A 15861-nucleotide genomic window follows, 5' to 3' on the forward strand; every position below is an offset into this window, starting at 1 on the left:
CATCCCTGTCTCGTCCCACGGTGGAGAGAAAAGTATCTCGAACTGATATTATTTGTGCGGACACTCGCGTTCGGTTCCTTATATAATAGCTTTACCCAGTTCACAAACCTTGGTCCAATCCCAAACCGCTCCAGCACTGCCATCAGGTACCCCCATTCTACCCGATCAAACGCCTTCTCGGCGTCAGTAATGCCCCCTTCTAACAGCTACATCCCCCCGAGGAAAAAGTCGCTGAACGTCCACTCTATCCCTCTCATCATCTTATACACATCAGCTAAGTCACCTCTCAACCTCCTTCGCTCCAATGAGAAAAGCCCTAGCTCCCTCAACATTTAAGACCTACCCTCCAATCCAGGCAGCATCCTGGTAAATCTCCTTTCACCCTTTCCAATGCTTCCACATCGCAGAGCCATTTTCCGCAGAGCACATGGGGGCAATGGTGGCCATGTGGTAATGTCAGTGGGTTAGTCATCCAGAGACCCAGGATGATGCGCTGGGGACATGGTTTCAGATCCCACCATGACAGCTGGTGGCATTTAATATTCAGTTGATAAAAACCTGGAGTGGGAAGCAAGCCTCGGTAATGCTGACCACTAAACTATTGCCAGTTGTCATAAATACCCAACTGGTTCACAAATGTCCTTTTTTGGGGAAAGGAAATCTGCCGTCCTTCCCCGGTCTGGCCATTATGTGACTCCAGAACCACAGTAAAGTGGTCTCTTAACTTCCCTCTGAAATGACCTGGCCACTCAGTCCGGGGAAATTAGTGATCGGCAATGAATTGTAGCCTTTATTCGGAAAGAATAAGGAAAACAGAAACACATTCAATGAAGTGCATGTCCAATGAATTGTTTTATGAGGATGTTGGTTGAGGGAAAGGTTGTTGAACAAGATGCACAATTCACTCTTAGACATAGAATTTACAGTGCAGAAGGAGGCCATTCGGCCCATCGAGTCTGCACCAGCCCTTGGAAAGAGCATCCCACTTAAGCCCACACCTCCGCTCCATACCCGTAACCCAGCAACCCCACCCAACACCTTTGTTCACCAAAGGCAATTTATCACTGCCAATTCACCTAACCTGCACGTCTTTGGACTGTGGGAGGAAACCGGAGCACAAGGAGGAAACCCAGACATGGGTCGAACATGCAGACTCCGCGCAGACAGTGACCCAAGCCGGGAATCGAACCTGGGACCCTGGAGCTGTGAAGCCACAGTGCTAACCACTGCGCTACCGTGCCGCCCATAGTGGAAAATGCTGTGGGATCTCTGACACCCTTTTGATTCTGTTGCAACAGAAATGCAGAACCTCCAGCAATGCAGTATGTACGTCATGCTGCACCTTGTCTCAGAATCATCGAATCCCTACAGTGCAGAAGGAGGCCATTTGGCCCATCAAGTCTGCGGGGAACCTCCGAAAGATTACCCACCCAGGCCCACTCCCCCACTCTAATCCCGCAGACTCGTCACCGAACCTGCGCATCTTTGGACTGTGGTGGGGATACCGGAGCACCCGGAGGAAACTCACGCAGACACGGGGAGAAAGTGCAGACTCCGCACAGACAGTGACCCAGTGGGGAATCGAATCTGGGCACTCCCACTGCCACCCATCTCCCTGGATTGTGTACTCAGATCCAGGAGTTGACATCTAATCTGTACGGCATTTGTTAATGTTTCAATCCAGTGATTTAAAAAAAAAAGTACAATGCTCTAGTTGGAAGGGAGAGCAGCTGTTACTAATTGGAGAAAGATTAGAGCATTATTCTTAAATTTGCACAAGAGATGATTTCACAGGGGCCGGATTGAAGTTAAAAGGGAGTCTGCACCGATGTTGCGCTGGTTTTATAAATAAATCCATGAACAAGACAAACAGGCCCCAGTTTCTTCTTTTGATGGATGTGTTTTATCTGAACAGCGTTCACTCACATTCATCACCGTTCCCTTTTTTTCACGCTTGCGCTTGTCCTATCTTATTTCTGTCACTAACTCCTCCGTCTCTTGTCCTCCCTTTTGCTCTTTGCTTTTTCGCTCTCGCTCCATCCGTGTCTTGTCTGTCTTCAATCGATTTTTCTTCCGCATCCAAGTCATTTGTCGTTCAGCAAGTAATCTGTTGTGTCAAGGTGTGTGTGATCTTTCATCAGGACATTTCCTATATAAATGGAAATATTATCGCCGTCGTTGATGGACCTGAATTGCCTCCGACTGCTGAGGGCAAAGGTCAGAAAGAGAGATCGCAGTTGCTGTCTGTCGGCCATGAGCTCCCCTCACGGATAAGCACCCACACAAGTGTTGAAAAGGAAATGATCTGTTACATGCCTCACCACAATTCATTATTGCTTGCTTTCAAGATTGCCAGACGCCAGTGACGGGGGTGAACCTTCTAAATGGCCAGGAGATTCCTGTTGTCATTTCAGCCCAGAGAGAGTTTGAAGGCCACTTAGACGCAGTGATAGGTACGCCAACCATTCCTGTTTCTCATTGTCCTGTTTGATATGGGGGGGGGGGGGGGGCAGTAAAATGTGCCAGTTTTGCAATTTGCTTCCCTCCTCGACATTGTTTTTTTGGGGGGGGGGTTTTTTGCATGTGTTGCCCCACGTGGATGTTTAAGAAATGTTGATGTGTTAAAATGTGAAAATGCAATAAAATATTTTCTTTTTTTAAAAAAAAAGGTAGAAGGACAGAGTTGTATTGCTGTGGAGGCCTTTGTTGAAATGTGTACGGCAGACCTTTACGTCTCCGATACAGCGGAAGACGATATCCAGGGCGTCGCATCGGTTGGTTATTTCAATCTGGCAAAAAAAAGCGGCTCTTCTTTCCAAGCACAGTTTTTCATGAAACACCTTGATATAAAACCTTTATAAACTGTGCTTTTTTTATAAAACTGTTTGCAAAATGTGTAACGGAAATTTCAGGGACTCTGCCACACGTTACAACGTGACCAGTGTCTAGAGTGTGGGCCCTCACTGAATGGTTAATCCAGATTATGGCGATGCTCTGTGTTTTGATACATTTTTGTCTTTTAAAAAGCAGTTAGACAGTTACGTGGGCAGGGTGGATATAGAGGGACATGGGCCAAATGCAGGCAAGTGGGATTAGCTTAGTGATAGAAACTGAGCGGCCTGGACAAGTTGGGACGAAGGGTCTGTTTCCATGCTGTAAACATCTATCTATCTATCTCCTGTAGACCTTCCTAGCGGATGTTTCACGGCATTGGGCAAACAAAAAAATCTGCCAAAAACCTGGGCAGCGCGGTAGCACAGTGGTTAGCACTGTTGCTTCACCGCTCCAGAGTCCCAGGTTCCATTCCCGGCTTGGGTCACTGTCTGTGCGGAGTCTGCACGTTCTCCCCGTGTCTGCATGGGTTTCCTCCGGGTGCTCCGGTTTCCTCCCACAGTCCAAAGCTGTGCAGGTTAGGTGGATTGGCCATGATAAATTGCCCTTGGTGTCCAAAAAAGGTTGGATGGGGTTACGGGGATAGGGTGAAGTGTGGGCTTCGGTAGGGTGCGCTTTCCAATCCAAGGGCCGGTGCAGACTCGATGGGCCGAATAGCCTCCTTCTGCACTGTAAATTCTATGGTACTGTGATTTTCTTTTCAAACAAAAAAAATTCGGGATTTTTGTTTCGTATTTATTTATATCTCGCGCACTCCTCTTTCCTCCACCCCCCAAAGGGTAGGGAAGGCGTAACTGCGATTGAGTGCAGGGGACCAGGGCCTGGTAGGGAGCAGCAAAGTGACAAACAAGCCTGGGTGAGGACTGTGTAACCTTTTGCGTCCCTCACCCTAGAGCTGTCGCGTCCCCCGCCGGCCCAGGCGCTGTGGCGTCCCCCGCCGACCCAGGCACTTCCTCTTGCTTTTAAGATGTTCCTTAAAACTTGCTTCTTTAACCAAACGTTTGCTCAGCTGTCCCATATCTCCTTATATAGCTTGCCGTCTGATTTTGTTTGGTTATACTGCTGTAAAATACCTTGGGGGATGTTTTGCTATGTTAAAGGCACTAGACAAATGCACATTGTTGTTTAGGTGTAAGAACCTCCTGTGCTAACCTCCATAGGGTGCAGCAGCTATTTCCATTTCACTTGTTATTGGGGACGGTTAGGTGGAGGGTGGAAAGATTTATTTGACCTACAACAGCAGAACTAATTTGCCACCAAGTTAATGAATGCAGGAGAGTAGAGGGTACATGAAAGCAACTCCGGAATCAGACGACCCCTTAAATCCCTGCCAGACCCTCTTGGCCCCTTTTTGAAGTAAGCGGGTGTCGTTAGTGTGTTTGCAGCAGTGTTGCACACACGTGCCCAGCAATGGCCACAATGAGGTCCTTCCCCGGTGCAGGGGGGAGGGGAAAGAGACGGTCATCCCCTGCCTCACTCCTGAGATCAGGATTGGTGGAGGTTGGGCAGCACGGTGGCACAGTGGTTAGCATTGTTTCCTACGGCGCTGAGGACCCGGGTTCGAATCCCGGCCCTGGGTCACCGTCTGTGTGGAGTTTGCACATTCTCCCCGTGTCTGTGGGTTTCACCCCCGCAACCCGAAAGATGTGCAGGGTAGGTGGATTGGCCATGCTAAATTGCCCCTTAATTGGAAAAAATAATTGGGTACTCTAAATTTATGAAAAAAGAACAAAAACAAAAAAGGATTGGTGGAGGTGAAGCCTCAGTTACTCCGCGGTCCTCGTTCTGACGCCGCAGGGAAAGGGTAGGGGCGTTGCAATTCCGAGGAAGGAGAAGGGAAATTCGCCGAAGATATGGCAGAGTTTTGAGAGGACAGGAATGTTGCTTACTGTTGTCCGACAATTCCTTCCGTTTTGCCCCTCTCAACAAAGGTATTCCCAGCGTTAGTCCGGAAGATGCAGCGGTCGCAAAGCGGTTGGGTCTGGAGTGGCGCGAGGTCTTTGAAACCCTGTCTGATGGCACGGAGCAGTTACGGAATTCTGCCGAGGTTAGTGAGGTGACTGCTGGAGCTGTGGTTTCGGCACTCGGGGCTAGTCTAACGCTGGAAATGGGTTTTCACCCTCAGCAAGGCACCCACTGACAAACTCTGATTAGCTAATCCAACTGGAAACGAAAGGGAAGTTAGTCAATCCCTTTAAAATTAGCGATTGATTTAGCTTTGACAAGTTGTGCCCCTGTACTCCATGTTTGATGTTGCAGCATCAATATCGATGGAAGTCTGCTGAATTGGTCTCTGCTATAAGAACATAGGAGCAGGAGTAGGCCATTCAGCCCCTTGATCTGCTCCGTCATTTAACTAGACCATGGCTGATCTTCCACCTTAATGCCATCTTCCCGCACTATCCCCATATCCCTTGATATCTTTGGTATCAAGAAATCTATTGATCTGTCTGGAACGTACTCAATGACTGAGCCTCCACAGCCCTCTGGGTTAGAGAATTCCAAACACTCACCACCCACTTGAGTGAAGAAATTTCTCCTGCTCTCCGCCCGAATGGGCTTATCGTTTATCCTGAGAGTTATGTCCCCTGGCTTTAGACCACACCACACAACCAGGGGAAACAGCCTTCTTGCATCTACCCTGTCGAGCCCTGTAAGAATTTTGTACGCTTCAATGAGACCACACCTCATTCTTCTAAATGCTAAGAGACCACAGACTCAGTCTTCCCTCTGAGGACAATCCTGCCAATCCCAATGATCAGTCTGGGAAGTCTTGGTGAACTCTGTGAAATTTGGCTCCTTGAGCTGGGAGGTTTTATCAGGTTGCGTTTGCTTGAATGAGATTTGAACAACTTAAATGAGCATGTCAAATACTGGGCATCCAGTATCTAGATCAGAAATTGATCCATGAGCCCAGATTTCGCGTTGAGCTGCGAAATGACGGCGCCTGCCACTGGCGCCACTGAAAGTTGTCCCCCAAATCTCGCGATCTCTTTCTCTGGCACGAATGTCCCTTTGCCCGTCGTCAGTTTGAACCTGGAGCCAAATCGAGGTGCGCTCCAGGTGACCCAACGGCAGTGATGTCACCAAGAAGACTTGGCGGCTAATCACAATGGAGTATTCCCACGGACAGCAAACTAGGTGTTGAAAACCATGAAATCCCATCATTTGGGACACTCATGGGATTTAGGTAAAAGTTAAAATATCGCAAACGTAATTTTAAAAGAAAATATGCACAGAATTTGATGAAGAAATTCAACATTCTGTAAATATAAAATTACTCTTTCAGAACCAGAGGGGGTGTTTGGCAGTGATTATGAATTATTAGCCACTATCGATTGTTGGTAATAAATATCTATACACGGGCAGCACGGTGGCGCAGTGGCTAGCACTGCTGCCTCACGGCGCCGAGGTCCCGGGTTCGATCCCGGCTCTGTCTGTGTGGAGTTTGCACATTCTCCCCGTGTTTGCGTGGGTTTCGCCCCCACAACCCAAAGATGTGCAGGCTAGGTGGATTGGCCACGATAAATTGTCCCTTTAATTGGAAAACATTAATTGGGTACTCTAAAAATAAATTTTTAAAATAATAATAAATAAATATCTATACACTGAGCATTGAACTATTTCAGTGGATCACTAATATCTTGGAACAAGAAGGAAATTGTAGGGAACTGGGAAATGGTGTTATGTTTTTAGAACAGGAATTTGTCAAACATTATAAAAATGGTGTTCTTCAGAGCTTGCTTACTGATGGCAGATTGTTACATAAGTATTTAAAATAAATCTCGGACTGTTTAACCTTTCAGTTTACCGGGCTTGATAGACAGTCTGCAACTCAAGCCATCTTGAAACGTGCAAGAGAGCTTGGGATCGGTGGCTACCTGACGAGCCCAAAGATGCGTGACTGGTTGATATCTCGGCAGCGTTACTGGGGCACCCCCATTCCCATCGTCCATTGTCAGTCTTGTGGCGCTGTGCCCGTCCCCTGCGAAGACCTACCTGTGCTTTTACCCAAGATTAAGTCGCTTACAGCCAAAGGACTTTCCCCACTGACGACGGCCTCCGAGTGGCTCAACTGTACCTGTCCCAAGTAAGTCAAATATTCCTCGGTGCTGAATAAAAACTGCTGCGGTGGTTCTCGAAATAAGAACAGAAAATGCTGCCGGAAAGGTGCGGGGTCTGTGGAGAGAGGCGTGCCAGAATTAACGTTTCCGCTCGATGTCCCATTGCGACTAATTTTAAAGAGAATTGGAAATAGGTCGCAGAGGTAACTGATGAGGCGAGGAAGTTTAATTTCTAAAAGTACAATAAATTGCAGTGTGAGAGTTAACCAACCGTTTATGTTATTTTCTCCCAGCCATACATGAGCAAGTGACTTGTTCAGTTTGCACCGACTCTACAGCGCAAATAGAACAATTTGGTCAGCTGGGTTTGCAAAAGAAAGAACTCTGGTTTATTCCAGTGCTGCCGGGACTACACCCGTTTCCTTCTTCGTTCATGGGGTGTGGGCTGGGCCATCATTTATTGCCCATCCCTAATTGGCCCTGAGGGGGGCATTCAGCAGTCGACCACATTGCTGCGGGTCTGGAGTCACATGAAATGAAAAATGAAATGAAAATCGCTTATTGTCACAAGTAGGCTTCAAATGAAGTTGCTGTGAAGAGCCCCTAGTCGCCACATTCCGGCGCCTGTTCGGGGAGGCTGGTACGGGAATTGAACCGTGCTGCTGGCCTGCCTTGGTCTGCTTTAAAAGCCAGCTCTTTAGCCCTGTGCTAAACCAGGTGACCAGGTAAGGACGGCAGATTTCCTTCCCTAAAGGACTTTGGTGAACCAGAGGGGTTTTTACGACAGTCGACAATGGACTCATGGTCATCGCTAGACTGATAATTACAGGGGTTTTTTTGGGGACGCTGGTAGTTTTGTGGATCTCTGGAGCTCGCACGCCCTTGGATGTGAAATGTGCAGATAACGTTAATTCATGTTCTAAGGTTCTCACCTAACTTTTATACAGAAGGATCAGAGCAATGAGTTAGCAACAGAATCTGGGGGTTACTATCGCCTCCCTGCTCGCATTGCCTTTGTGGCCAGTCGACATAAATCTGATTTAGGTTTTAACCATTATTCTGACCGTGTTGGTTAAGGATAGGCCTCATTGGTGCAATTACAGACATTTGATGCACCAAAGTCATAAGATCAGAATCTGGATTAGATTTATTTACTTTCATTATGAGGTTGAGCAAAGAGCGCCACTGTGGCACAGTGGTTAGCACTGCTGCCTCACAGCGCCGAGGACCCGGGTTCGGTCCCAGCCCCGGGTCACTGCACTGTCCGTGTGAGGTTTGCACATTCTCCCCATGGCCGCGTGGGTCTCGCCGCCGCCCCCCCCCCCCCCTAAATTGCCCCTTAATTGGAAAAAAGTTGCCGGGGGGGGGGGGGGGGGGGAAGTAAACGAGAGATCCAGGTTGATGCTCTGGGGACCTAGGTTCAAATCGCACCACTGCAGATGGTGAAATTTAAATTCAACAAAAAAAATCTGGAATTAAAAGTCTTATTGATGACCATGAAACCATTGTCGATTGTCGTAAAAACCATCTGGTTCACTGATGTCCTTCTGGGAAGGAAATCCGCCGCCCTTACCAGGTCTGGTCTACACGTGACTCCAGACCCACAGCAATGTGGTTGACTCTTACCCTCCCCCTCAAGGCCAATTAGGGACGGACAATAAATGCACTTCCCAGGAACGAATAAAAGAAAAAGTCCAGGAAATCAGCCCTGCTGTGACTGGTGTGAGTGAGGTAAATCAGAGGGTAACTATTTCTATTGATGATCGAGTCCATAACTAGAGGTTATAAATTCAAGATCATCAAGACCAAAGGAGAAAAGGGGAGCAGTTAGATTTTTTTCTCTAAACGCAGCGGATTGTTAGCACGTGGAATGCCTTACCAGAAACAATGACCACTTGTAACAGGATTTGCCGATGAAATAGACAAATCTAAGCAGATTATAGGGGAATAGGGATGTGAATAGCTCTTCCGGGGAGCTAGCACAGCAATGATGGGCTGAATGGTCTCTGGTGCTGTAAATTTCCACAATTCCAGGCAGCGCTAAAGAGGAATAGAGGGAAGAGGAGGAGGTGGCTCAGGTCAAGGTGCAGTCATATATTTACAAACTTCTACTTATAGAATCTAGAACAGATTATATACAGGGGAGGTGGTGGCATAGTGGGATTGTCGCTGGGCTAGTAATCCAGAGACCCAGGGCTATACTCTAGGGACCTGGGTTCAAATCCCACCCCAGCAGATGGTGAAATTTGAATTCCATAAAAATCATTATTGTTGTAAAAACCCAACCTGGCCTGACTTAAATGGCCATACTGAAGGACAGAGTGGATGGTAAGGGAGGTGGTGTAGCTCTGTTATTTGAGGATGACATCCGGGCAATTGTAAGGGATGACATCAGTGCTATGGAGGATAAGGTTGAAATCAGGAATAGTAAAGCGAAAAAGTCACTGATAGGAGTAGTCTACAGGCCACCAAATAGTAACATTATGGTGGGGCAGGCAATAAACAAAGAAATAACTGATGCATGCAGAAATGGTACAGCAGTTATGGGGGATTTTAATCTACATGTCGATTGGTTTAACCAGGTCAAGGCAGCCTTGAGGAGGAGTTTATAGAATGTATCCGCGATAGTTTCCTAGAACAGTATGTAATGGAACCTATGAGGGAACAAACGGTTCTAGATCTGGTCCTGTGTAATGAGACAGGATTGATTAATGATCTCATAGTTAGGGATCCTCTCAGAAGGAGCGATCACAATATGGTGGAATTTAAAATACAGATGGAGGGTGAGAAGGTAAAATCAAACATTAGTGTTTTGTGCTTAAACAAAGGAGATTACAATGGGATGAGCGAAGAACTAGCTAAGGTAGACTGGGAGCAAAGACTTTATGGTGAAACAGTTGAGGAACAGTGGAGAACCTTCCAAGCGATTGTTCACAGTGCTCAGCAAAGGTTTATACCAACAAAAAGGAAGGACGGTAGAAAGAGGGAAAATCGACCGTGGATATCTAAGGAAATAAGGGAGAGTATCAAATTGAAGGAAAAAGCATACAAAGTGGCAAAGATTAGTGGGAGACTAGAGGACTGGGAAATCTTTAGGGGGCAACAGAAAACTACTAAAAAAGCTATAAAGAAGAGTAAGATAGATTATGAGAGTAAACTTGCTCAGAACAGCAGGTTTTTTGGGTCGGTCTTCTCAGTGGAAGACACAAATAACATGCCAGTGACTGATAGAAATGAGGCTATGACAGGAGAGGACCTTGAGATGATTCTTATCACTAAGGAGGTAGTGATGGGCAAGCTAATGGGGCTAAAGGCAGACAGTCTCCTGGCCCTGATGGAATGCATCCCACAGTGCTAAAAGAGATGACTAGGGAAATTGCAAATGCACTTGTGATAATTTACCAAAATTCACTAGACTCTGGGCTGGTCCCGGCAGATTGGAAATTAGCAAACGTGACACCACTGTTTAAAAAAGGAGGTAGGCAGAAAGTGGGTAATTATAGGCCAGTGAGCTTAACTTTGGTAGTAGGGAAGATGCTGGAATCTATCATCAAGGAAGAAATAGCAAGGCATCTGGATGGCAATTGTCCCATTGGGCAGACGCAGCATGGGTTCATAAAGGGCAGGTCGTGCCTAACTAATTTAGTGGAATTCTTTGAGGACATTACCAGTGCGGTAGATAACAGGGAGCCAATGGATGTGGTATATCTGGATTTCCAGAAAGCCTTTGACAAGGTGCCACACAAAAGGTTGCTGCATAAGATAAAGATGCATGGCATTAAGGGTAAAGTAGTAGCATGGCTAGAGGATTGGTTAATTAATAGAAAGCAAAGAGTGGGGATTAATGGGTGTTTCTCTTGTTGGCAATCAGTAGCTAGTGGTGTCCCTCAGGGATTAGTGTTGGGCCCACAATTGTTCACAATTTACATAGATGATTTGGAGTTGGGGGCCAAGGGCAATGTGTCCAAGTTTGCAGACGCCACTAAGATGAGTGGTAAAGCAAAAAGTGCAGAGGATACTGGAAGTCTTTGCAGAGGGATTTGGATAGGTTAAGTGAATGGGCTAGGGTCTGGCAGATGGAATACAATGTTGACAAATGTGAGGTTATCCATTTTGGTAGGAATAACAGCAAAAGGGATTATTATTTAAATGATAAAATATTAAAACATGCTGCAGTGCAGAGAGACCTGGGTGTGCTAGTGCATGAGTCGCAAAAAGTTGATTTACAGGTGCAACAGGTGATTAAGAAGGCAAATGGAATGTTGTCTTTCATTGCTAGAGGGATGGAGTTTAAGACTAGGGAGGTTATGCTGCAACTGTATAAAGTGTTAGTGAGGCCACACCTGGAGTATTGTGTCCAATTTTGGTCTCCTTACTTGAGACAGGACGTACTGGTACTGGAGGGTGTGCAGAGGAGATTCACTAGGTTAATCCCAGACCTGAAGGGGTTGGATTACAAGGAGAGGTTGAGTAGACTGGGACTGTACTCGTTGGAATTTAGAAGGATGAGGGGGGATCTTATAGAAACATATAAAATTATGAAGGGAATAGATAGGATAGATGCGGGCAGGTTGTTTCCACTGGCGGGTGAAAGCAGAACTAGGGGGCATAGCCTCAAAATAAGGGGAAGTAGATTTAGGACTGAGTTTAGGAGGAACTTCGTCACCCAAAGGGTTGTGAATCTATGGAATTTCTTGCCCAGTGAAGCCGTAGAGGCTCCTTCATTAAATGTTTTTAAGATAAAGGTAGATAGTTTTTTGAAGAATAAAGGGATTAAGGGTTATGGTGTTCGGGCCGGAAAGTGGAGCTGAGTCCACAAAAGATCAGCCATGATCTCATTGAATGGTGGAGCAGGCTCGAGGGGCCAGATGGCCTACTCCTGCTCCTAGTTCTTATGTTCTAACAAGCCAACCATGGCCAGTTAGGGATGGGCAACAAACGCAGGCCAGCAATGAATAAAAAAATGTGTACTAGGTTCTTCCATTAAATTTCATCCACACAGAAAATCCCTTTGTTTCAAAGCTATCCCTAACCCTGGGAGACATCTTAGTATGGAGGGACGTGTTTTGGTGACGTCAGCCCTGTATTCCTTTTAGATTATTACTTGGTCTGTTGTAGTGTGGTTGGTCTGGTTTCTGTAAATTTTGTTGCAAGAAGAAAGTTGAAAAATAGGCTCCTGATGTCCCTGACCAGCATTTTCCAAACCAACCATGGCTATCAGTCAGTTGTTAATACACAGCCGATTCAGCCCCATATGGTAGACAGCAGATCAATTCACACTGGAGAAATGAGCAGTCAACGCCCTAATTATTAATGTTGCAAAGTAGTTGCAGCACCGAATCAGGCCATCGGTCCATGCTGGTGTTTCTGCTGCAGGCGAGCCGTCCCCATTTAACCCCATCAACTTATCCTTTTGTTCCTTTCTCCCTCTCTTTAATCCAGCTTTCCCTTCAATGCATCAATGTTAGCCACCTCAACTGCCCCCTGGTAGCGATTTCCACATCCTAAACACGCTCTGGGTTGAAGACTTTGCTCCTGAATTCCCCATTGGATTTATCAGTGGTCCGCTCGTGGGTGCTGCAGCAGGTTATTGCTTGACGCTTTCTCGAGGTACTTTCTGTTCTGTTGAAAGATCGTTGCCCTGAAACGTCAGCTCTGCTTCCCTCTCCACCGATGCTGCCAGTATTTCCAGCGCTTTCTAGTTTATAATTTCAGATGTCCAGCACCTGCAGCCTTTTGCTTTGGTACAGTCCCTTTACCTGCTGCTTACTCACAGTGCTCGGAACGGTATAGCTAGTTACGGTGTTACGATTCGGTCAGCGGTTTTCTCCGTGGGGTTTAATCACTGAACTGTTTGACACTGGAAGCCGCAGATTGTGTAACCTGCCTCTTCCCCGCACAGATGTAAGGGAGTTGCCCAGCGAGAGACAGATACCATGGATACCTTTGTGGATTCAGCATGGTATTACTACAGATACACAGACTCTCATAATAGTGAAAAGTAAGTATCAAAGCGACTTATTACATTTTTCTATCTCTCTATAATCTTCTCGCCTAAAACGGTTGGTTGCCGTTTCCAACCCCCCCCCCCCCCCCCCCCCCCCGCGAACCATAAAGGGATGGTGCGGCCGGTTGGGATAGAATCATAGAATTTACAGTGCAGAAGGAGGCCATTCGGCCCATCGAGTCTGCACCGGCCCTTGGAAAGAGCACCCTACTTAAGACACATGCCTCCACCCTATCCCCTTTATCCCAGTAACCCCTTTTTGGGCAATCCTATCTCTCTACCCGATCCAATCCTTTAATTCTTTTAGACGCCTCAAGTAATCCATCCCATAACCTAAACACAAGGTATTACAAACCTCCTCTATGTCACGCCCGTACCCCTTTTTTTTAGCTCCTGAGGTGTGGATTGCAGAACTGAATGCAGTACTGTGGAGGCAGTCTGTTTGGAACTCTATACAACTGCAGCATGGTGTCCACCCTTTTGTGTCCCCTGACCTTTAACGTTGGGCATTTTCCGTTCACCCTCCGAATTTATCACTTCCTACGGACAATTAATTCTTATGGTGCCGGTCTGTTGACAGTATTACACCCGTTGGACAAATTACAGTTCATTTTGACACTCAGCGGGGTAACTCGCTTTGTGCGCTGAAGCTGAGAGCGGGGGTGTCACTCACCCCCCTGCGAGCTGCATCTGGGAAGGGTTTTCCGGGATTGGGCTAATCTGCTTCGCTTCCGGGTTTGGGATATAATTGCGAAGTCTTACTGAGGGAGGAGGAGCTATATAAACCATTTTCTTTGAGGTTGAGGGTAAAATGAGGATAAAATGTCACCTTTCACCCATATGGTTGTAACTGAGTATCCCGTATGAAGGCTGTAGCAGGATCCTATAATCCCATATAATGGTGCAAGTCTTCTTCGGGTTGCTTGGCAACCAATTATTATAATAATCTTTATTAGTGTCACAAGTAGGCTCACACTAACACTGCAATGAAGTTACTGTGAAAAGCCCCTAGTCGCCACATTCCGGCGCCTGTTCGGGTACACGGAGGGAGAATTCAGAATGTCCTATTCACCTAACAGCACGTCTTTCGGGACTTGTGGGAGGAAATGGGAGCACCCGGAGGAAACCCATGCAGACACGGGGAGAACGTGCAGACTCCGCACAGACAGTGACCCAAGCCGGGAATCGAACCCGGGACCCTTGAGCTGTGAAGCCACAGTGCTACCCATTGTGCTACCGTGCCGCCCCAATTATTCCATAAAGGTGGGGAATAGGGAATGTATAGGTTATATTTTTCTTAAACTTTGTGAGGTGATCCATTTTGGACCAAAAAATGGAAAGAGCAGACGCTTTCTAAATGGAAAGAGATTCAGTAAAGTTGATGTCCGAAGAGATTTGGGGGTTCGGATCCTTAAAATGCCTCAAACAAGCGCAGAAAATAATTTACACGGGCTAATGGAATGGTGGCCTTTATATCTAGAGGGCAGGAATATAAAGACACAGCGATTATGCTGCAGCTATACAAAACCCTGGTTAGACCCCGCTTGGAGTCACTGTCAGCAGTTCCGGGCACCACACCTTAGGAAGGATATCTTGGCCTTGGGCGGAGTGCAAGATGGGTTTACAAAAATGATACCTGGACCACGGTTAAGTTATGAGGAGAGATTATTCAAAATAGGCCTGTTTTTGCTAGAATTTAGAAAGTCAAGGGCTGATCTGGTCAAAGTACTTAAGATATTAACAGAAAAGACAAGGTGGACAATCTACTTCCACTGGTTGAACCGGCTCGTTGGTCTCGGGGTAAGATTCTCGCTTCGGGGGTTGTGATACATGAAAATGTGAGAGGTCCCAGGTTCAAATCCCCGACGAGCCCTTTGATGTTGTTTCTTATGGGCAGCACGGTAGCATGGTGGTTAGCACTGTTGCTTCACAGCTCCAGGATCGATTCCGGCTTGGGTCACTGTCTGTGCGGAGTCTGCACGTTCTCCCCGTGTGTGCGTGGGTTTGCTCTGGGTCCTCCGGTTTCCTCCCACAGTCCAAAGATGTGCAGGTTAGTTGGATTGGCCATGCTAAATTGCCCTTAGTGTCCAAAATTGCCCTTAGTGTTGGATGGGGTTACTGGGTTGTGGGGATAGGGTGGAGGTGTTGACCTTGGATAGGGTGCTCTTTCCAAGAGCCGGTGCAGACTCGATGGGCCGAATGGCCTCCTTCTGCACTGTAAATTCTATGATCTATGGTTGGAGTTTCTCAAACAAGGTGGTATAGTCTAACAATTAGGGCCAGGCCGGTCAGGAGCGATGTTAGCAAGACCTTCTTCACACAAAGGGTGGTAGAGGTTTGCAACTCTCTCCCACAGCAAACAGCAGCTGAAGCTAGAACAGATGTTAATTTTGAATTGGAGATAGACAGATTTTTGTTTAGCAAAGACATTAAGGGATATATGGGCCAAGGGCAGATATAATGGAGTTAGGTCACAGATCAGCCATGGTCCGTCGTGGGACAGGCTCGAGGGGCTGAATGGCCCACTCCTGTTCCTATATTCCCTTGACCAAGGATTGAATATTCTATGCATATTCCAAGTAAGTTCCAAAAACAATGCCTCGGCTGTGAATATAGTGCGTCACTAACTGTGTGTCATTCATTTGTTTCCAAGACCGTTTGATAAGGCGCTAGCGGACTTCTGGATGCCTGTAGATCTGTACATTGGAGGGAAAGAACATGCTGTCATGCATCTGTACTATGCAAGATTTATTAGTCATTTCTGCAATGATCAAAACATGGTGAAATACAGGCAGGTATCACCGCTCCGCAGAAAGATGTCACAAACAATTGTATAACCGTGGTTGTGTCATAGGGTTTCGTGGTCTGTAACCTAGTTATCATGCTGGCTCGTTTGAG

General features: G+C 46.7%; 1 protein-coding gene across 1 annotated transcript in view; it reads left to right on the forward strand.

Annotated features, from left to right (window-relative positions):
- lars2 (leucyl-tRNA synthetase 2, mitochondrial) overlaps nt 1-15861 on the forward strand; it is a 143141-nt gene that overhangs the window by 68621 nt on the left and 58659 nt on the right. The window contains 5 exon segments of the mRNA XM_072510080.1: nt 2349-2453; nt 4824-4939; nt 6699-6982; nt 12859-12957; nt 15617-15754. Coding sequence (XP_072366181.1) covers nt 2349-2453; nt 4824-4939; nt 6699-6982; nt 12859-12957; nt 15617-15754 — 742 coding nt within the window.

The sequence above is a fragment of the Scyliorhinus torazame genome, chromosome 6 (assembly GCF_047496885.1).
Source record: "Scyliorhinus torazame isolate Kashiwa2021f chromosome 6, sScyTor2.1, whole genome shotgun sequence".
Taxonomy (NCBI): Eukaryota; Metazoa; Chordata; class Chondrichthyes; order Carcharhiniformes; family Scyliorhinidae; genus Scyliorhinus; species Scyliorhinus torazame.